Below are 20,529 nucleotides of genomic sequence, written 5' to 3'. Positions count from 1 at the left end.
AGGTTTCTTCCATTTTTTTCTCCTGTTGAGAGTTTTTTGGGAGTTTTTCCTTGTCTTCCTTGAGGGTTTAGGTTGGTTGAGGGGCAGTTATATGGGCATATGTGAAGCCCTCTGTGACATGCTTGCGTGTAAAAAGGGCTATAAAATAAATTAGATTTGATTTGGTTGAGTTAGAAATAGCAGGTGTAGATGCAGTACTGTGCTGGTCCTGCAGAGGGCAGTACTGTGCTGGTCCTGCAGAGGGCAGTACTGTGCTGGTCCTGCAGAGGGCAGTACTGTGCTGGTCCTGCAGAGGGCAGTACTGTGCTGGTCCTGCAGAAGGCAGGGTGCTGCAGGTTTGGATGGCTTGAGGTTTGTTTTTGTTCCCTTTGTGGTTGTCTGTAAACAGCCACCATTCAGATGACAGCATCACCATGTATGTGCTAATCCTCTAAGTAGCAAATAGAAAGTTAATTGAAGGGGTTGGGATTAAAGCAGGCAGACCAACGGCTATTGTGTATATTAGTATTTATTCACTACATTCAGATTCATAACAAAGGTCAATTAAATACAAAATGAGTTCTAAAAACACAAAAGTAATCTAACACATTGAAGTGCTGTAAGCAGCCACCAGCTGAACTACTTTAAAACTAAAAGGACACTTAATAGTGATCAATTATTAAACATCCTAATGGATAAGATTTGGAAGGAAAAACTACATGTCAGTTCTCATGCAAGAGATACTAGAAACCGAATCAACAATAATTGCAAAACTCTCCTCTTCCGCTGTCTCCTTTACCCCTTCTCTCTGCCTCTGTACCCGACACACCTTCCCCTGGTTCTGCTGCCCTCCCTCGGTCCTCCCTGTTAGCTCTGTCCCTCCCTCACCCCTCCGAACAGTCCTTCTCTCATCCCTCCTAACAATCTCTCTCCTTCCCTCATCTCTCTCTTATCCCTGCTAACGGTCTCCCTCCCTCCCTCGCCCCTCCTAACAGTCCTTCTTCCTGATGGAGCAGGAGGAGTTGGTTCCGATCCAGAACCCGGGCATGATCTTCTCCTTCAGGGTGGTTTTGAACCGGTGCAGCGGGCGCACCTCCCTCTCCCCGTCTCCCTCCACCAGGTAGAAGCGCAGCACGCCGGCGGGCTGGTCGGCGTACACGCCCAGGGTCCGGCACTGCGGCAGCTGCACCTCCACGTTGGTGCTGTCGTGCCACACGTGGTAGCAGGAACCTGCCCAGCCCACGCCCCAGGACGTGGCGTTTTCCCCCAGGCCACAGGGCCCCGTCAGCCCCTTGTGGCACACGCTCTCATAGGTGGCGCCGATCACCACCCAGCCCTCGTAGTCCACCTCCCAGTACCCTCGAGCCTGCAGCACACCCTCCTTACACAGCACCTGGGAGGAGGAGGAGGGTGGAGGAGAAGAGGAGGGTGGATTGTTGATGGGTCAGGATGAAGAAGTGTCGAATCATCATGAAGTCTACACACATGCAGTACTGTGCGTAACTCTTAGGCACCCACGATTTATTTTCATATAAATATCATCTTAAATATTTATTGTCTTCTGTGGGGCACTATAAATAGTGAAACATCTTCGTTGTGTCTTTTCATGTCCTTATTTCTGAAAGTGTCTTTGCTTTACTTCGAACGTGAGAAAGTGTGTGTGTGTGTGTGTGCTGTGTGTGTGTGTGTGCTGTATGTGTGTGTGTGTGCTGTGTGTGTGTGTGTGTGCTGTGTGTGTGTGTGTGCTGTGTGTGTGTGTGTGTGTGTGCTGTGTGTTGTGCTGTGTGTGTGTGTGTGTGTGTGCTGTGTGTGTGCTGTGTGTGTGTGTGTGTACTGTGTGTGTGTGCTGTGCTGTGTGTGTGTGTGCTGTGTGTGTGTGTGTGTGTGCTGTGCTGTGTGTGTGTGCTGTGTGTGTGTGTGCTGTGTGTGTGTGTGTGTGTACTGTGTGTGTGTGCTGTGCTGTGTGTGTGTGTGCTGGTGTGTTGTGTTGTGTGTGCTGTGCTGTGTGTGTGTGGCTGTGTGTGTGTGTGTGCTGTGTGTGTGTGTGTGCTGTGCTGTGTGTGCGTGTGTGTGCTGTGTGTGTGTGTGTGCTGTGTGTGTGTGTGTGTGTGTGCGTGTGTGTGTGTGTGTGTGTGTGTGCTGTCCCACCTGAGGCGAGTGCTCGTAGCGCTCGGGTCTGTTGGGGTACGGACACACCTCCTCCGACATGCGGGACACCTTGGAGCCACCCTCCGACAGCCACAGCAGCTTCTGGGCCGTCTTATCGTCCAGGGTGAGGGGCAGCCAGTCTGGGGGGACACAAGGAGGGGGAGAGAGATATGTGCAGTATCTGGAGACACCAAGAGAGCCCCACGGTGTCTGAAGAGCAGGATCTAGCACGAACCCCAGCTCAGAGGGAGAGCCCTCAAGTGATAGAGGTATCCGCAGCCTTACATTTCATGAGCTCTGCCCTGGTGGTAGGTTCTGGAATACCAGGCTCGTACATTGGAGGCTTTTCTGTGATGAAAAGAGGGGAGGCGAGGGAGGTAGAGAGAGAGAGAGGGAGGTAGAGAGAGAGAGAGGGAGGGAGGTAGAGAGAGAGAGGGGAGGGAGGTAGAGAGAGAGAGAGGGAGGTAGAGAGAGAGAGGTAGGGAGGTAGAGAGAGAGAGGGAGGTAGAGAGAGAGAGGGAGGGAGGTAGAGAGAGAGAGGAGGGAGGTAGAGAGAGAGAGAGGGAGGGAGGGAGGGTAGAGAGAGGGGAGGGAGGTAGAGAGAGAGAGGAGGGAGGTAGAGAGAGAGAGGGAGGGAGGTAGAGAGAGAGAGGGAGGGAGGTAGAGAGAGAGAGAGGGGAGGTAGAGAGAGAGAGAGGGAGGGAGGTAGAGAGACAGAGAGGGAGAGAGAGAGAGAGAGAGGGAGGGAGGGAGGTAGAGAGAGGAGAGGAGGGAGAGGTAGAGAAAGAGAGAGGAGGGAGGGTAGAGAGAGATGAGAGAGAGAGAGAGAGAGAGAGAGAGAGAGAGAGGAGAGAGAGAGAGAGAGAGAGGAGAGAGAGAGAGAGAGAGATGAGAGAGAGAGGTAGGGAGGTGGAGAAGAAGAGAAAAATCCAATAATGATCTGCTGATTGGATAATCCCTGTTAAACCACATCATGACACCACCTGTCTACTGTCATTCCAGAATCTTCCATGGCTTCCCCCTGGACAGAACACGTTTTTTAAAGACTTTATTTTCAACTTTCATGAGACAGTGGAGAGAGACAGGAAATATAGGGGAGAGAGGGGAGGACATGCCAGGACAATGGCCCGGGCTGGAATCGAACCCGGGCCCTGCTTTAAAGCCTGTGTGGTACAGTAAGTCTGTGAGCCTGGTGTTCTTACCTGCTGGAGCCGTCTTGGTCTTCCTCCCTGTGAACGAGAGACACATCCTGTCAGTAAAGGAGTCTCAGAGAGAGACACATCCTGTCAGTAAAGGATTCTCAGAGAGACACATCCTGTCAGTAAAAGGAGTCCCAGAGAGAGACACATCCTGTCAGTAAAGGAGTCTCAGAGAGACACATCCTGTCAGTAAAGGAGTCTCAGAGAGACACATCTTTTCAATAAAGGATTCTCAGAGAGACACATCCTGTCAGTAAAGGAGTCTCAGAGAGACACATCTTGTCAATAAAGGATTCTCAGAAAGTGACATATCCTGTCAGTAAAAGAGTATTAGAGAGAGACACATCCTGTCAGCAAAGGATTCTCAGAGAGAGACATCCTGTCAGTAAAGGAGTCTCAGACATTCAGTCATCGGATGGATCGTTTGGGGTTGTTGTGAAAGATTGTTACCCGATGTGACAAACCAGCCTGTGGAGCTAATGGAGGATCACAGATCTTGTGGCCCACGATCATTGTCCCTCCGGTCCCTCTATCCCCCCGGCCCCCCTGTCCCCCCTGTCCCCCGGCCCCCCTGTCCCCCCGCCCCCCCAGCCCCCTACACCACCCACCCCTGCCCCCCTGTCCTCCCCTCTCATCGCTGCATGTCTGCTATGCTGAGTCTTTTTTTCTCCCTGAACTGATTCATGTAGTTTGTCCATGCCAACCCAGGTTTGGTTACAGCTTAAAAGCATGCCTGGACTAAACATACACTGGCTAAGGACTCACATCACATTTACTGACAGGGGTCAAGGGTGGGGGTGGGGGGGTGGGTGTGGGGGTGGGGGGGGGGGGGTTGAGGGTGGGGGGGCACCCTATTCCGAGAATACATTTGTGTCTGTTATTTCCCACCACCGCTGGCAGGATGCTGTGTCTCTGTCTCCGTCTTCTTCTAGTGAATCCATGCTTCGCTCTCGCCCCTCCCTTTCTCAGCCAGATTTCCAGATTTCCCAGAATCCTCCCCTCTCTGGCTCATGCCGTCAGCGTGCAGGGGGGACAGGACTCTGATTCCAGCTCCGAACACAAGCTGAGCGAAGCCCCCCCCCCCGTTCTGGTCCAGACGTGACACGACAGGTTTGCTGCATCCGTGCCTCTGCTGGGGCCATGACACTGACGTGGATGTCATCCATGTTGGGTTAGGAGCTAAATACTGCGTTTGCAATGTGACTGGACAAATGTTGATTCTTTATGGAAGTGTTGCATGTACCGGCCTTAACATTTCATCATAACAGCATAACACAACATACCAGCCTCATGGACCTGGTGATACCCAGACACACACCAGATCCATATAAGGACGTCTTGGTGCCCCTGGTGAGGGGACACACACACATGGTCCCCAAAGACACACACACATGGTCCCCAAAGACACACACACATGGTCCCCACACACACCGGACCATGTGAGCAGCAGCCGTGAAGGGAATGTTCCCCGTTCCCCCGGAAATATCTCCACGTCCTTCTGCAGGGTGAGTGTTGGAGCGTGTCACTCGATAGCTCGTGGTGATGGAAGAGAGGAGAGGCCGTGAGATCAGCCTCTTCCTGACGGAGTGCTCCATTCCAGGGAGCCCGGCCGGCCGCTGACACCAGAGGACGGCTGGTCACTGATCACCTCCTGCCTGCCTGCCCCAACCTGCCCCGACCTGCCTGCCCTGGCCTTTCTCCCTGGGCTCCCTGCTGGAGGAAGGTACGGCAGAGAAGCAAGCAGGACGAGGAGGACGAGATGTCAGACCAGAACCAGGCTGATGGACGGAGGCTGGCTGGCTGGATGGCTGGATGGCTGGATGGATGGCAGGCTGGATGGCAGGCTGGATGGCTGGATGGCAGGCTGGATGGCAGGCTGGATGGCAGGCTGGATGGTTGGATGGATGGCTGGATGGCTGGATGGCAGGCTGGATGGATGGCTGGCTGGCTGGATGGCTGGATGGATGGCTGGATGGCTGGATGGATGGCAGGTTGGATGGATGGATGGCTGGCTGGATGGCTGGATGGCTGGATGGCTGGATGGATGGATGGCAGGCTGGATGGCTGGATGGATGGCTGGATGGCAGGCTGGCTGGCTGGCTGGCTGAAAGGCTGGCTAAGAGCCGTGCTCTGAATGTGGGCTGTTCATCCTGACTTACCCAGTGTCATTAGGACGTGTAATTATAGAATCTCAATTTACCTAAAAGCTGTGTGGGGCTGAACGGACTTTACATTTACTGCGGTCGCTAAGACAAGTAAATGAGATAATTCTCTCGGTATGCAGAACAATTAACCGGACACTACTGGAGCTTAGGGTCTGGTTACAGCACATATTTCAGCTTGGCTCCGTTCTATACGTCCTGGTACCTCCATGTGTACTAAAAGCTTTTTCACCTAAATAAATCACAAACAACTTGCTCTGATTCAGACTGTCCTGGACCACAGATGTAGGCTGGCTGTGTGAGGAGGTGCTTGGCAAGAGGCAGGAGTCATCAGGTAACCTGTAACATGTGCTGCAGGAAGAAAATAAGATGGTGACAGGTCACTCCATCAGTCATCCCCCCCACCCCCCCTCCACCCACGCTCTCCCAGGACACGGCCTTATAAGGACAGGGAGGGACATTCACAGAAAGGGAGGATGACTTTGATGACCACACCAGCTGAACTGGAGCTGTATGGAGCAGGGCAGGTCGACATGAAGGCGATGGTCAAGGGGTTCCAGGCCAGACAGGAGGGAGTCAGGGGGTGGTCGAGGGGTTCCAGACAGGAGGGAGTCAGGGGGTGGTCGAGGGGTTCCAGACAGGAGGGAGTCAGGGAGTGGTCGAGGGGTTCGAGGCCAGACAGGAGGGAGTCAGGGGGTGGTCGAGGGGTTCCAGACAGGAGGGAGTCAGGGAGTGGTCGAGGGGTTCCAGGCCAGACAGGAGGGAGTCAGGGGGTGGTCGAGGGGTTCCAGGCCAGACAGGAGGGAGTCAGGGGGGTGGTCGAGGGGTTCCAGGCCAGACAGGAGGGAGTCAGGGGAGTGGTCGAGGGGTTCCAGGCCAGACAGGAGGGAGTCAGGGGGTGGTCGAGGGGTTCGAGGCAGGAGGGAGTCAGGGGGTGGTCGAGGGGTTCGAGGCAGGAGGGAGTCAAGGGGTGGTCGAGGGGTTCCAGGCCAGACAGGAGGGAGTCCCTCTCAGAGAAGCAAAGCTTCTGAAGCTTCTGTGTGATAGAAATCGTGAAATGTGGAGGATTTTGAGGTCGGTGGTGGTCTGTCAGGTCGTTAGTGTAAACACCTCCACAGTCACCTTGGAGTGAGACATCACCAGCCAGGCGGAGGGCGGAGTGGGGGTGGGGGTGTAGGACCCAGGGGGTAGCCCAGAACACTCCCTGTCCCGTGGAAGATAAGCCCTCTGGCTGAATCCCATCCACGCTCTCCGGGATCAACAGCAGAGCCGCATGCAGATCGGCAGATGGACAAACAGACACTCAGAAAGATTGATGGTTTGAGGGAGGCGAGGGAGAGAGGGGGGTCGGGGCTGTGAGGGGGGGGGAGGGGGGGCTATGTGGAGGAGCAACACCATCCCAGGAAATCCAGGGAAAGATTCCCACGTGTTCTGCCATGTCCATGCTGATCACCCTCTCTCCCTGCAGTGTGTGTCAACAGGGGAGTGAGCTGGGAGAGGGAGAAAACGATCTTCTCTCTCTCTCCTCAGGGGTCCTGGCGTGCGGCCGGGCCGGGCCGGGCCGGGCCGGGCCGGGGATGTCAGTCGGAGGCCAGCGCTGCAAGGCCTCCATGACTCCATGGAAAAGAAGCTGTTTGTTTTGGAGGGTGGAGCGTGGCTGGGGTGCTCTGCCCCCTGCTGGGAGGCGGAGCACCCCAGCAGGGGGCGGAGCCGTCTGCACAGATCAGGTTCAGAACATCAGAGACAGAGATCTGGGCGGGGAGGGGAGGGAGGGGAGGGGAGGATAGGTGGGGAGGGGAGGGGGAGGTTGGCCAGAGATGAACCACCCTTCCAGCCCTGTTAGGTGGTGTGTCAAACCCCTGGCTGTGAGTCCTGCCAACACCAAGTGTGGACATGTAATAGAGATGGAGGGAAACAGCCCAGAGTGACAGAAGAACAGATAAACAGCCCAGGGTGACAGAAGAACAGATAAACAGCCCAGGGTGACAGAAGAACAGATAAACAGCCCAGAGTGACAGAAGAACAGATAAAAAGGAGGGGATCTGTTGCATCCTTATGAGGAATCTAGAATCAAAGTACTGGAGTCAAATGCTTTTCAACTTTGTTGTCAGTTACTATTATACAAAGATATTAAAAGATTAAGGCCTCGTACAAGTAGAGTAGTTAAAAAATATCCTCAGATATAAACTATTAAACTTGCTGACTTTTAAGCAGGTGAGGATTTTAAGCAAGTGACAGCATGATCAGTGTACATTAGAACTGGCAGTCAATCTTATCTATCATCTTCGAGGGGCTTAATGGCAGAGTCGAACAGCCATAAATAAAGTAGGAGTTTCACAGCCAGGGACTTGAATTACCAAGCAAAGCTTCACACTTCATTACTGTCCGAGCCAGACGAGGACTTTGGGAGGACAGAGAACAGGAAAGTTCCAGACCCAGAGAAAGGAAGTCTGAAGGTGGAGGTGGAGAGAGAAGGGCAGGGGAGGTGGAGGTGGAGGGGAAAGGTGAGGGGGAGATGGAGGTGATGAGGGGGGGGGGGAGCGGCAGGAGGAGATGGAGGGGTAAGGGGAGGGAGGAGGGTAGGTGGAGGGGGTGAAGAACGAGATCAAGTCAGGAGGAGACAGACGGTCATCGGGCCGTGTGTGTGAGGTTCCACCGGGAGGGAGAGAGGAGGAGCAGGGAGAGAGGAGGGAGAGGAGGAGGAGGGAGGGGAGGAGGAGCAGGGAGAGAGGAGGAGGGAGAGGAGGAGGAGCAGGGAGAGAGGAGGAGGAGGGAGAGAGGAGGAGCAGGGAGAGAGGAGGAGGAGGCGGGCTGGCACGCTGTTTGACACGAGACACGGAGAGAGAGAGAGAGAGAGAGAGAGAGAGAGAGAGAGAGAGAGAGAGAGAGAGAAAGAGAGAGTCTCGTTGGGATATTTAGATGACTGATGGGCGGCAGAGACACCTGGCAGCTGACTTTTGGCTCAAAGGAGCCCTCAAAGGAATGAAGTATTGAGAAAGCTTTAATGAGGGACTATAAACAGCATGTTGGACACGTCCTACACTGATCATAAATGACTCTGTGATGAGCACTGAGGTTTCTTATGTGATGTATGACAGTAAAGATTTTTGTAGGTATCCATGTATGTAGGTGTGTATGTAGGTATGTATGCGTGTATGTAGGTGTGCACTGTACTATTTGCCCTGTATGTACAAAGTATGTGATTATTTATGTAGCATTCAATCATGAAAGTATGCATGTGTACCAGGGGAATCTTGTAGACTGAGTTTCCATGTGGGTGGCATTGGTATGGGTTTACAATGTGAAAACTGTCTCAGAACATGTTGACAGCTGAAGTGTTTTGACATGTAGTAAACAGGCAACAAACATACAAGCACTGCTTCTAGACTACAAGTAGTGCTTCTAGACTACAAGTACTTCCCAGGATACCAAGAAAAACACATTTGTGATAAAAAAAACCGGATCAGTTTAAAACAAGGCATGAAATACATGGAGATTTAAACCCACCAGACAGTCTAACAGCTAGTCTAATAAGAACACAGTTGACAGCACACACGTGAATCAGTTGCATGCATTTACAATCAACACGTTGTCTTGATCTCACATTTACATTTAGCAGACGCTCTTATCCAGAGCGACTTACAGTAAGTACAGGGACATTCCCCCCCGAGGTAAGTAGGGTGAAGTACCTTGCCCAAGGACACAACAGATTTTTGCATGGCCGGGAATCGAACCGGCAACCTTCGGATTACTAGCCCGATTCCCTAACCGCTCGGCTGATCTTGTCACAGATCACAGATGTTGTGATGCTGTGAACACACATGGGTGAACATGCTAGACATGCAGCGTGGAGGGATGAGGCTCTACCTGCTTTCCTGGCCCCGAGCGGGACTCCGTTGGTGGTGGGAGTGGTGTTCGGCATCGTGCTCAGGCGTTTCCAACCAAGACTGGGACTTCTACCCCGATGAAGGAACGCTCTTATGTCCTTTAAAAAAGTGGGGAGGGGTTTAGGGGGCAAGGCCAGGGGGGCCCCGAGGGAGGTAAGGGTGGGGGGGCAGGGGGGGGGGGGGGGGGGCGGGGGGCGAGGGGGTAATGATGACGAAAGGACTGACTCTGACACCGGATACTCCTATCTGTCTGTAACTAGTGATCCTCTCTCAGAGCACAAAGATGAACTTGAGGCATGCACACACTTCGGGGACGGGTCACACACACACACACACACACACACACACACACACACACACACACACACGCACACACGCACACACGCACACGCACGCACACACGCACACGCACGCACGCACGCACACGCACGCACGCACGCACACACGCACGCCAGCTTGAGGTTAACTGAAGAAATCTTTGAAATGAAAGAGAGAGAGAGGAGGAGAGAGGGATGGAGGAGAGAGAGACCACACTTGGCTGTCTCCACGGCGTCGGGGGCCAGAGACGGCTCTGACGGGTTTCCAGAATCTTCCACATGAAATTCCTACACGGCTTTCGTAATACACCACACCCACACTCCAGCCCATGTTACGTAACCGAGGCAACACCAAAATACTTAGAAGGGGATAAAGTTACATTTACATTTAGTCATTTAGCAGATGCATTTATCCAAAGCGACTTACAAGAAAGAGAAAAAGGTGCATAGGTCAATGATCATAATCAACAAGATGCCAACGAGAGACCCAAAACATGAAGCATACGTTGTGAAAGGCTGATAAGAGCCAATGGGAAGAACCAGAAGAGCATGTAGTTAAACAAGTTACAATTAAACAACATGATCCTCCAAAGTACAAGAGTGTACCTGTAGGAAAGCAAGCAACAATCATATAATTCACAGCGAGTACAAGTAGTTAACTCAGTTACAACTAACCAACAAGTGCAACAAGTCCCTCAATGTGTCATTGTGTTCCTGGAGGAAATAAACAAACATCTGATCCAACAAATCTTTCCTAACCTTGGGGTTAGCACTCGACTTTGTATGAACAGTGACGTTAACATGACTTTGAACGACCCCCAGCACAGGGACGTGACTGTGAACGACCCCACCACAGGGACGTGACTGTGAACGACCCCACCACAGGGACGTGACTGTGAACGACCCCACCACAGGGACGTGACTGTGAACGACCCCACCACAGGGACGTGACTGTGAACGACCCCCAGCACAGGGACGTGACTGTGAACGACCCCACCACAGGGACGTGACAGTGAACGACCCCAGCACAGGGACGTGACAGTGAACGACCCCACCACAGGGACGTGACAGTGAACGACCCCACCACAGGGACGTGGTGGGGTCGTGGTCGTGTCCAGCGTGTCACCTGGACGTCCTCAGAGTCCAGGCTCAGTGTGAAGGAGCTAAACTAAGCTGTACTGTAACTCACGGAACAGGAATGCTGTAGTTCTCTTCAACGTGAGGCAACAGCCCTGCCTCACAGCTGAAACAGGGGCCAGTGAACCAGGGGGCCAGTGAACCAGGGGGCCAGTGAACCAGGGGGCCAGTGAACCAGGGGCCAGTGAACCAGGGGGCCAGTGAACCAGGGGCCAGTGAACCAGGAGCCAGTGAACCAGGGGGCCAGTGAACCAGGGGCCAGTGAACCAGTGAACCAGGGGGCCAGTGAACCAGGGGGCCAGTGAACCAGGGGGCCAGTAAACCAGGGGCCAGTGAACCAGGGGGCCAGTGAACCAGGGGGCCAGTGAAACAGGGGGCCAGGGAACCAGGGCCCCTTTAACCAGGGGGCCAGTGAACCAGGGCCCCTGTAACCAGGGTAAATCAGGCCTACCTGCGTCCTGATCCACAGCAGGGCCCAGAGCTGACCAGGTGTATATTTATGTTTCACAGGAAATAGCTTCCTGTCACGGAACCCTGTCCCACCAAGGCACTGTCCTGTGTTTAGCGTGCAGGATGCTACTAAATTCCCTGTGGCAGCTTAAGACTGTCAGAGTGCAGGCTCAAGTAAATGATGCCGCGACCTTTCAGTGCAGTGGTGGGGGTCTAAGTGCAGTGCTGTGGGAGTCACTACCACGCCACACTGCTCTGAGGACACCCAATCAACAGCTCATCAAGGAACTGAATCAGAAATTTGAACTCCTAGTTAGCCTCATGCTAGTACAGTACGCATAGCAGAATATCCATGTCCTTCAGCCGGGATCTGCTGTGATGCTTCCCAGGCCCCAGTGACCCCGACCCTCCTGGTGGCTTTGACACCCACCTGGGTGCCTGTCGCCAGCTGATTGACAAGCCAAATGCCCCCCCCCCCCCCCCCCCCCCCCCCCCCCCCGGCCTCTCCCTGGCCTCTCCCTGGACTCTCCCTGGCCTCTCCCTGGCCTCTCCCTGGACTCTCCCTGGCCTCTCCCTGGCCTCTCCCTGGCCTCTCCCTGGCCTCTCCCTGGCCACTCCCTGGCCTCAACCTGGGTGTTTTGCTGTGTGTGTAGACAGGTCAGCGCCGGCGGAGTGAGGAGGTGTGTGGGGAGTGAGGAGGTGTGTGGAGTGAGGAGGTGTGTGGAGTGAGGAGGTGTGTGGGGAGTGAGGAGGTGTGTGGAGTGAGGAGGTGTGTGGAGTGAGGAGGTGTGTGTGGAGTGAGGAGGTGTGTGGAGTGAGGAGGTGTGTGGAGTGAGGAGGTGTGTGTGGAGTGAGGAGGTGTGTGGAGTGAGGAGGTGTGTGTGGAGTGAGGAGGTGTGTGGAGTGAGGAGGTGTGTGTGGAGTGAGGAGGTGTGTGGAGTGAGGAGGTGTGTGGAGTGAGGAGGTGTGTGTGGAGTGAGGAGGTGTGTGGAGTGAGGAGGTGTGTGGAGTGAGGAGGTGTGTGGAGTGAGGAGGTGTGTGTGGAGTGAGGAGGTGTGTGGAGTGAGGAGGTGTGTGTGGAGTGAGGAGGTGTGTGGAGTGAGGAGGTGTGTGGAGTGAGGAGGTGTGTGTGGAGTGAGGAGGTGTGTGGAGTGAGGAGGTGTGTGTGGAGTGAGGAGGTGTGTGGAGTGAGGAGGTGTGTGTGGAGTGAGGAGGTGTGTGTGGAGTGAGGAGGTGTGTGGAGTGAGGAGGTGTGTGGAGTGAGGAGGTGTGTGGAGTGAGGAGGTGTGTGTGGAGTGAGGAGGTGTGTGGAGTGAGGAGGTGTGTGTGGAGTGAGGAGGTGTGTGGAGTGAGGAGGTGTGTGGAGTGAGGAGGTGTGTGGAGTGAGGAGGTGTGTGGAGTGAGGAGGTGTGTGTGGAGTGAGGAGGTGTGTGGAGTGAGGAGGTGTGTGGAGTGAGGAGGTGTGTGGAGTGAGGAGGTGTGTGGAGTGAGGAGGTGTGTGTGGAGTGAGGAGGTGTGTGGAGTGAGGAGGTGTGTGTGGAGTGAGGAGGTGTGTGTGGAGTGAGGAGGTGTGTGGAGTGAGGAGGTGTGTGTGGAGTGAGGAGGTGTGTGGAGTGAGGAGGTGTGTGTGGAGTGAGGAGGTGTGTGTGGACGTGTTTTCACGGAGGAAGAGAAAGCACTCCTGTCTGTGCGTGCTGAAGCTGTCAGATCAAGACTCTCCTGTCGGATTGTTGCAATTTACAGTGTGAAAACAGTGGCAATAAACCTGCTAGGCCTAGTAGCCCCAGACCATCATAATCCCCCATAATACTCCTGGATTCAAAGCACTCCTGCGGCCTGCCCCTGGTGTCATGGCGACCTTGCTGGTCTCTTAGTGACAGGAGAGCTCATAGATTTATGGTTGACCACCGGCATGCACACAGCAGCCTGTTTGGTCTGTATGGTTTCTTACATAGAGATTCTATGTTTCCCGTATCCAAGGAAATGTGTTGCCACGATCAGTTCAGGGCCACATAGATACAATAAACACATAACACAACATGACTGCATGACAGCACACTTACACTACAGTGCAAAAGTGTTAGGGCACCCAAGATTCTTTCCTCAAATATGTATTTGTTGTCCTCTGTGTTTGTGTGGCAGTGTAGAAGTGCATTGTTGCGACATATCTTGTTTTAGTCTTCTCATTTAATTCTTTCTTAAAACCTTTTGGCTTGACAATTTTTTTCCACTTGCTAGTTACCGTTCTTTTGTTTTGTTTAATAATACTATGGAAGAGGGAACTAAGATCGTGTCGCTGTAGCAAGCAAGGCCAGAGATCTCCTCTCTAACATCTTCATCTTTTCATTTCTCATTTCTTCATCCAGATCCTCTGACTTCCTGTTTTCCTGTTTACCGGATCCTCTGGCTTCCTGTTTTCCTGTTTACCGGATCCTCTGGCTTCCTGTTTTCCTGATCCTCTGGCTTCCTGTTTACTGATATTCCGTGACGTTCCTGTTTCAGCTGCTCCCTCCTCCACGTGTGTGTGCTACCTGCAGACCACCTGACACACCGCGACCCGCCCCCCCGCAGACCACCTGACACACCGCGACCCGCCCCCCGCAGACCACCTGACACACCGTGACCCGCCCCCCGCAGACCACCTGACACACCGCGACCCGCCCCCCGCAGACCACCTGACACACCGTGACCCGCCCCCCCGCAGACCACCTGACACACCGTGACCCGCCCCCCGCAGACCACCTGACACACCGTGACCCGCCCCCCGCAGACCACCTGACACACCGCCACCCGCCCCCCGCAGACCACCTGACACACCGTGACCCGCCCCCCGCAGACCACCTGACACACCGCGACCCGCCCCCCGCAGACCACCTGACACACCGCGACCCGCCCCCCGCAGACCACCTGACACACCGCGACCCGCCCCCTGCAGACCACCTGACACACCGTGACCCGCCCCCCCGCAGACCACCTGACACACCGCGACCCGCCCCCTGCAGACCACCTGACACACCGCGACCCACCCCCTGCAGACCACCTGACACACCGCGACCCGCCCCCTGCAAAGAAACAGGAAATGCACGCAGCGAGGTGTACGCAACCACTTATCTCACCACCGTAGTAATGCTGCAAAATCCCTCTGTTGACAGGGTTTGATCTTGAGCCGGTGGGAGGTCCTGTTTACCTGTGTGATTCACCACAGGCCCTGTGAGAGGACACTAAGACTGCATTCCTGAACTTTGCAACAGTCTGCTCAGTGTCCGCTTGCACCTTCTTGGTAGATGGACATCCGTCAGCCGAGGCGCTGATAAGCCTGTTCTGACTGACTGCTATTTGTGGGGAAAGTAGAATGTGACCTAATCCTCCAAGGCTACAGGTTGGTAAACAAGGAATTAGGATAGTTGGGATTTGGCTCCAGGTTTTGGTCTGGTTTGAGGTGAGAATCCTGAAAGTCAGATCTTCCTAACATCGTTTCTAACGTCCCATCTGGTTTGGTTGCTTGATGACGAATGATTAACACATGGAATCACCCGCCCTCCCTCTCCTCCTCGCTCCTCTTCTACCCTGAAGTCATCTGACAGACGAGACTATCTCTTTACAAACAAATGACTCTCTCTCTCTCGCCCTTCTTCCATTGAAACTCTCCTCTTTCGCCCAGCTGTTCTCGTGTCATCCTCTACTTTCTCAAGTGAGACGAGAGGACAGGAGCGAGGAGGGGGGTAAGAATCGCACGAGAGAAGGCTGTGCGTTTGTCCAACCAGCCAGATATTTTGAGAAAGTGGTAGCTGGTGATGGGGAGGGCTAGAGGTCATTGCAGTGATGAAGCTCGACACTGAGCCTCTGAAAATAAGGGACTATTTCTCACAGTTGGTCGCAGCGACTAAAAACAGACGGACGAGAGGCTGTGGGTGGAGACGCAGGGCGCTTTGTTGACACAGGGGTTCTGAACATTCTGTAACTAAAGCTATAGTTAAACAGCAGGGAATCAATGATCCTACTGACTCACACTTATAAATACAGAGACAGGACATGGAGTCAGGAGGCCAGAGAGGGCAGCCTCCAGAGAGACCCGAGCGCGGAGAGAGAGAGCGGAGGAGGGATGTGATGCTCAGGGGAGGGTCGAGTCACGCTGGGCTCTCTTCACGTCTCTGTTAGCTCTGCTCTCTCTCTCCGCTAGGATGCATCTGTGTGGACCCAGCTTAACGTGCCTGAACACCCTGGGGTCCAGTCACGCTGCAAATCATCCCGACTTGTACGAGGCAGGAAAGGGTGTGCGGTCGATGTGACAGAACCTCTAAGTCACACTTCACACCCCCCCCCCTCCCAAACACACACACACAGTCAACAAACACAGTGACAATGCGGTATGCTGTCCTGGTGACATTATACTGAGTAACGCCCAGCTATTCAGCACACTGAACTAATACAGAAGCAAAATGACAAGAAGCAGTCAAATCAACAAATCCCAGATAGTAATAAATACTTTACTTTTAAGTTTTAAAAACAGCAATGCAATGACATCAGTACAGAAGCTTATTCACCAGCTTGTCTGGGACCAGTCTAATTCAGGACAGTGAGCATGTATCTCAACATTAACATGTACATGTAGAAATGCAGGTTGGCATGGTGATCATCGGCCTCCTCCATTGGCTGCCCCGCCCCCGGCTCCGCCCCCGGACTGGTCCTGGGCTCCTGACATCATCAGGAAGAGGACCAGTGGCACGATGTACATCCACTGCAGAAGAAGAAGAGATTAGCATCGCCTCGGCGACCCCCCCCCCCCAGGAACAGCATCTACTGTGAGGCAGACTGTCACACAACCACACGGCTAAACCAGCTGTGATTACAGGGTCTCTGGTCCAACAGGCTCACTGACACCATTCTTTCATCCTAGATCATTTCCACCCCAGGACGACAGAGATGTTAGCTGAGAGAGGAGGTGGTTAGACGGGGAGCGGGAGCAGGCGTCAGCGCTGACCGGAGGAACGCGGTCGCAGCTTGGAGGAGCGACAGAGAAGGAAGAAAGCTGGTGAAGGACGGAGCACGCCGTGACACGGCCGTCACGAGGGCGGGGCAGGGGTTAATCCAAGATGAGGATTTCAGTGGAAAACATTCACAACACACACACACACACACAGAAGGAGGCCCAGAAGGCAGCATGGACTGGTGTCCTGGTGATTAAGCTAAACAGACTGAAGGAGAACAGTACTTGAGTGAATCAGCTCTGCTCCCTGTCTCCCCCTGCTGGGGGCTGTGCTGCACTGGTGGCCATGAGGAACACTGCGCCTCCAAGAATCAAATACCACTGGAACACAGCACACACACAGCACAGAATCAGCACACAGCACATACACAGCAGTCAGCACACAGCACACGCACAGCACAGAGTCAACACACAGCACAGCACACACACAGCACAGAGTCAGCACACAGCACAGTCAACACACAGCACAGCACACGCACTGCACAGAGTCAGCACACAGCACAAATCAGCACACAACACATACACAGCACAGTCAGCACACAGCACAGAGTCAGTACACAGCACAGCACAGAGTCAACACACAGCACAGAGTCAGTACACAGCACAGCACAGAGTCAACACACAGCACAGCACACGCACAGGACAGTCAACACACAGCACTTGCATGCACAGCATGAGTACTAAACAGCAGGAAAATACATGGACTGGTCTTCAGGACAGACGTGCAAATCTACTAGAACAGTGTGCATGGGATGTGGAAGACATCTGGGGTTCTTCTGTGCTTGTGGTGATCACAACCAGTAGATCAGCTAGTGTGTAATTCTCTGGTCATGTCCTCTGTGCTGTTAATCTTCACATACTGTGTTCTCACTGTGACTGTCGCAGCGTCTGCCGGCCAATAAAAACGAATCGATTGTCTGTGTGTTATTAAGGATTTCCTCGAATGAACACCATCCTTTCTTAGAGAGACTCCGCTAGCACCTCTGTGTCTGAACTAGTCATTTTGATGTCAAAGTGTTTGTTAAACTCTCTCTCCAGTCAGCCGGTTGTCGGACACTTTTAACCCAGAACCTGAGTCCCGTTGGTTGTAGTGGAGACAGACAGAACTCCCTTCCACAGTCAGCACGCAGAAACACACCCGCTCAGAGACGAGAGGAGCGCCACGAGCGCACAGCCAGCCACATACACTCAGGAACAAACAGAGGGAGACACTCGAGTGAGGATGAACCAACCGGAGAGTCTCTAAACATGCCAGAGGACAGGAGAGAGAGGCGACAGGCTGAACAGTCTACACAGCTGTTCACCCCCACGCATCCCTAACCTGCTGGGCAGCACGGGACACAGGAGAATAGAGAGGACAGACTGGAAAGGGTGTGACGGTGGGTTCTCTTACATATTTGGCAAAGAAGGACTTCTGCTCCTGGGGGGTTTTCCCTCTCTTCTCCATTTCCTGGTCCAAGCGCTTGATAAAGAGATCGGTCTCTGGCCTGGGGGAGAGGGAGGGAGGGAGGGAGGGGGAGAGAGAGAGAGGGAGGGAGGGAGGGAGGGAGGGGGAGAGAGGGAGGGAGAGAGGGAGGGAGAGAGAGGGAGGGAGAGAGAGAGGGAGGGAGAGAGGGAGGGAGGGGGAGAGAGGGAGGGAGAGAGAGAGAGAGAGAGAGAGAGAGAGAGAGAGAGGGAGGGAAGGAGGGAGGGGGAGAGAGGGAGGGAGGGAGAGAGAGAAAATAAAGCCAAGTAAGAGTGCACTGAAGAGACAGTGAAATAGTATGTCACAATAACGTGAAACATCACTTATTACACAGGAGGGTTTGTTCTATGAGTGTATGAGAAGCCCTCTGTGACACTGCTTGTCATAAAAAGAATGTATTACAGGAGAGGAGACAGGAGACAGGAGAGGAGACAGGAGAGGAGACAGGAGAGGAGGCAGGAGAGGAGACAGGAGAGGAGACAGGAGAGGAGACAGGGGCCTGTAGTCCTGGGGCAGACTCACGGAGGAGCGTTAACTGGTCCCAGGACACTCAGTGTTGTATTAAAAGACTCCAGGTCCACTTCCTCCTCCACCTCTGCCCCCCGACACGCCCCCGGGATGGTCACTATGGAAACCCCAATCAAGTATCCAGACACGTCGGTGTGAAGGCTTATGACGTCACTGAGGTGGGACTCAACCAAGGAACACTGAGAGAGAGAGAGTTACAGCAGTTACAGGCATAATCATGTCGTACAATGACTGTTTAACGCAATGTTTGTCTGTAAGAACAGGAGCGACGTACTGCTCTGACGAATGCTGTGAGGTATCCTTCCATCTGTCTGTCTGTCTGCCTGTCGACCTGCAGAGACACTCTGGGGACCCTGATCCTGTACAGACCATTCACAGCTGCCACCTCCTGCAAATCAGAGGGGAGTCAGGTGGCGGAGCGGTTAAAGAATCGGGCTAGTAATCAGAAGGTCGCTGGTTAGATTCTCGGCCGTGCACAAATGACGTTGTGTCCTTGGTCAAGGCACTTCACCCTACTTGCCTCGGGGGAATGTCCCTGTACTTACTGTAAGTCGCTCTGGATAAGAGCGTCTGCTAAATGACTAAATGTAAATGTAAATCACAAACGGAAGATCAAGGCCTTGAAAAGACCCAAGAAATATGTCGTACAAATCGTATCCGCCTGTTAAACAGCACCTTCAGTTTGGTCCTGTCCTCCTCAGACAGCTGGTTCTGAGAGAGGGACACACTGGGTTCCCTCGCAGCTTTTAACAGCAGCGCTCCACGCGTCCGGAACAGAGGCATGTCATCTGAAAAGACGAGAAAACTCTAAGATATTTCATCCGCAAATGTCGCGGTGTTGAACTGGAGATCAGACTGGATGTAAATGATAGGTGTATTCGACTTCATGCAGCGACTTAAAGCTGAGAATGCCATTGGCTGCTTCAAGTCAGCCGGGCTGCAGGCGGCTGCAGGCGGCGCCGGCGCTGCATGAAGTCGAACTCACCTAGGGTGTGGAACCAACTTACCAACTTCGAATGAGTGCTCTAGAGGCACGGAGAAACCACTGAAGTCTGTGTCCTGCACATCGCCAGTCTACAGTAATATACAAACAGCACTGTAAGGCATTCACACATGAAACTGTTCATTAATTTAATTTTACTGGTTGCGCAGGAAGGAACTGATATTTCCCGAGTGTCCCTTTAAACGAACGCACCGAATGAACAAATGACACATAAGCTGTTCAAACCTCTAAATTTGAAAACATTAAACCCATTATCAAAAGTTGGGATAGTGTTCATCCTATAAACAAACGCGTAACCAATTTGTTGTCATTCGATTATTTAGTTTGCGTACTAAGTCAAGATTTCCTAGCTAGTTTACATCTAGCTAGTTAGTATTAGCTTCAGTGCTAGCTAGCTAGAGCTAGCAATACAGTCAGATCAATTTCTTGCTTTTGCAAAGAATCATAGAAAGGTGTCGAATTTACCAATTATATGATATACCAGAACATGTCAACTTACCCTCCTGCCGGTATTTCCGCATGCTAAGTCTGTGCACAATAAAATGACAGTTGCTGGAAGAATTGACAGTATTACAGGCAACAAACGTGAAGGGGCCATGTTGACTGTATTAAGGAAACCGCTAAAAACTACAACTACCATCTCTACCACAACGTTGCACCATGGAAAGAACGAGCAGTAACTCAAAATAGACAACAGGTGGCGATGTTGTAATGTTGTAACGTAGAGAAAGCGCGAGCGAAAATAAGTGGAAATAATGGAGTGCTCCTCAAGTGGTTGTTGAGACTTTATAGCAAAATTATTGTGTTTTCGATATATATAGTGATAGGTAGGCTAGGCTATAGGCAGAGAGATATTAAGACAGAGGGGTACAGCCAGGGAGTTTGTTTGGAGTGATTTCGTGCCATGTAATACACACTGATTCCCAGATTGGAAATATACTTTTCACCCCCTAGCTAGGACAACCCACCAGACTATCTCCACCCGGACAAAAGTACCGTCTTGCTTGCTTTATTACTGTAAGCATAATCCACTTCTCTGTACATCACAGGCTCTACACACACACACACACACACACACACACACACACACACACACACACACACACACACACACACACACACACACACACACACACACACACACACACACACATCCACACCCACCCACACACACACACACACACACACACACACGCACACACACACACACACACACACAGACACACACCCCACCCACAGAAGGCACATCTCTTCTTTTGAGACTGCA

At 53.0% G+C, this 20,529-nt stretch overlaps 2 protein-coding genes across 3 annotated transcripts; both read right to left on the bottom strand.

Annotated features, from left to right (window-relative positions):
* Positions 1 to 490: 490 nt before the first annotated feature.
* On the bottom strand, positions 491 to 9,425 carry zgc:195001 (uncharacterized protein LOC567531 homolog). The gene is made up of 5 exons (XM_067232109.1): positions 9,356 to 9,425; positions 3,330 to 3,356; positions 2,413 to 2,475; positions 2,128 to 2,267; positions 491 to 1,372 (listed from the first exon to the last, which is right to left on the bottom strand). The coding sequence occupies exons 1-5, from the start codon at positions 9,408 to 9,410 to the stop codon at positions 968 to 970; spliced, it is 690 nt and encodes a 229-aa protein (XP_067088210.1). The 5' UTR covers positions 9,411 to 9,425; the 3' UTR covers positions 491 to 967.
* Positions 9,426 to 15,747: 6,322 nt separating this feature from the next.
* emc10 (ER membrane protein complex subunit 10) lies at positions 15,748 to 19,860 on the bottom strand. 2 transcript variants are annotated; one of them, XM_067232098.1, is made up of 8 exons: positions 19,762 to 19,860; positions 19,267 to 19,333; positions 18,935 to 19,047; positions 18,534 to 18,647; positions 18,254 to 18,438; positions 17,660 to 17,753; positions 16,492 to 16,587; positions 15,748 to 16,017 (listed from the first exon to the last, which is right to left on the bottom strand). In XM_067232098.1, exons 1-7 carry the CDS (start codon positions 19,858 to 19,860, stop codon positions 16,501 to 16,503), a joined length of 759 nt encoding a protein of 252 aa, XP_067088199.1. In that variant the 3' UTR covers positions 15,748 to 16,017; positions 16,492 to 16,500. The 2 variants fall into 2 exon arrangements, with proteins under 2 accessions (XP_067088199.1, XP_067088198.1); XM_067232097.1 differs by lacking the exon at positions 16,492 to 16,587.
* Between the last annotated feature and the right edge of the window lie 669 nt (positions 19,861 to 20,529).

Source organism: Osmerus mordax, chromosome 3 (genome assembly GCF_038355195.1).
Source record: "Osmerus mordax isolate fOsmMor3 chromosome 3, fOsmMor3.pri, whole genome shotgun sequence".
Lineage (NCBI taxonomy): Eukaryota > Metazoa > Chordata > Actinopteri > Osmeriformes > Osmeridae > Osmerus > Osmerus mordax.
The sequence above is the reverse complement of the archived record's forward strand: the minus strand, read 5'-3'. Positions and strand labels throughout refer to the sequence as shown.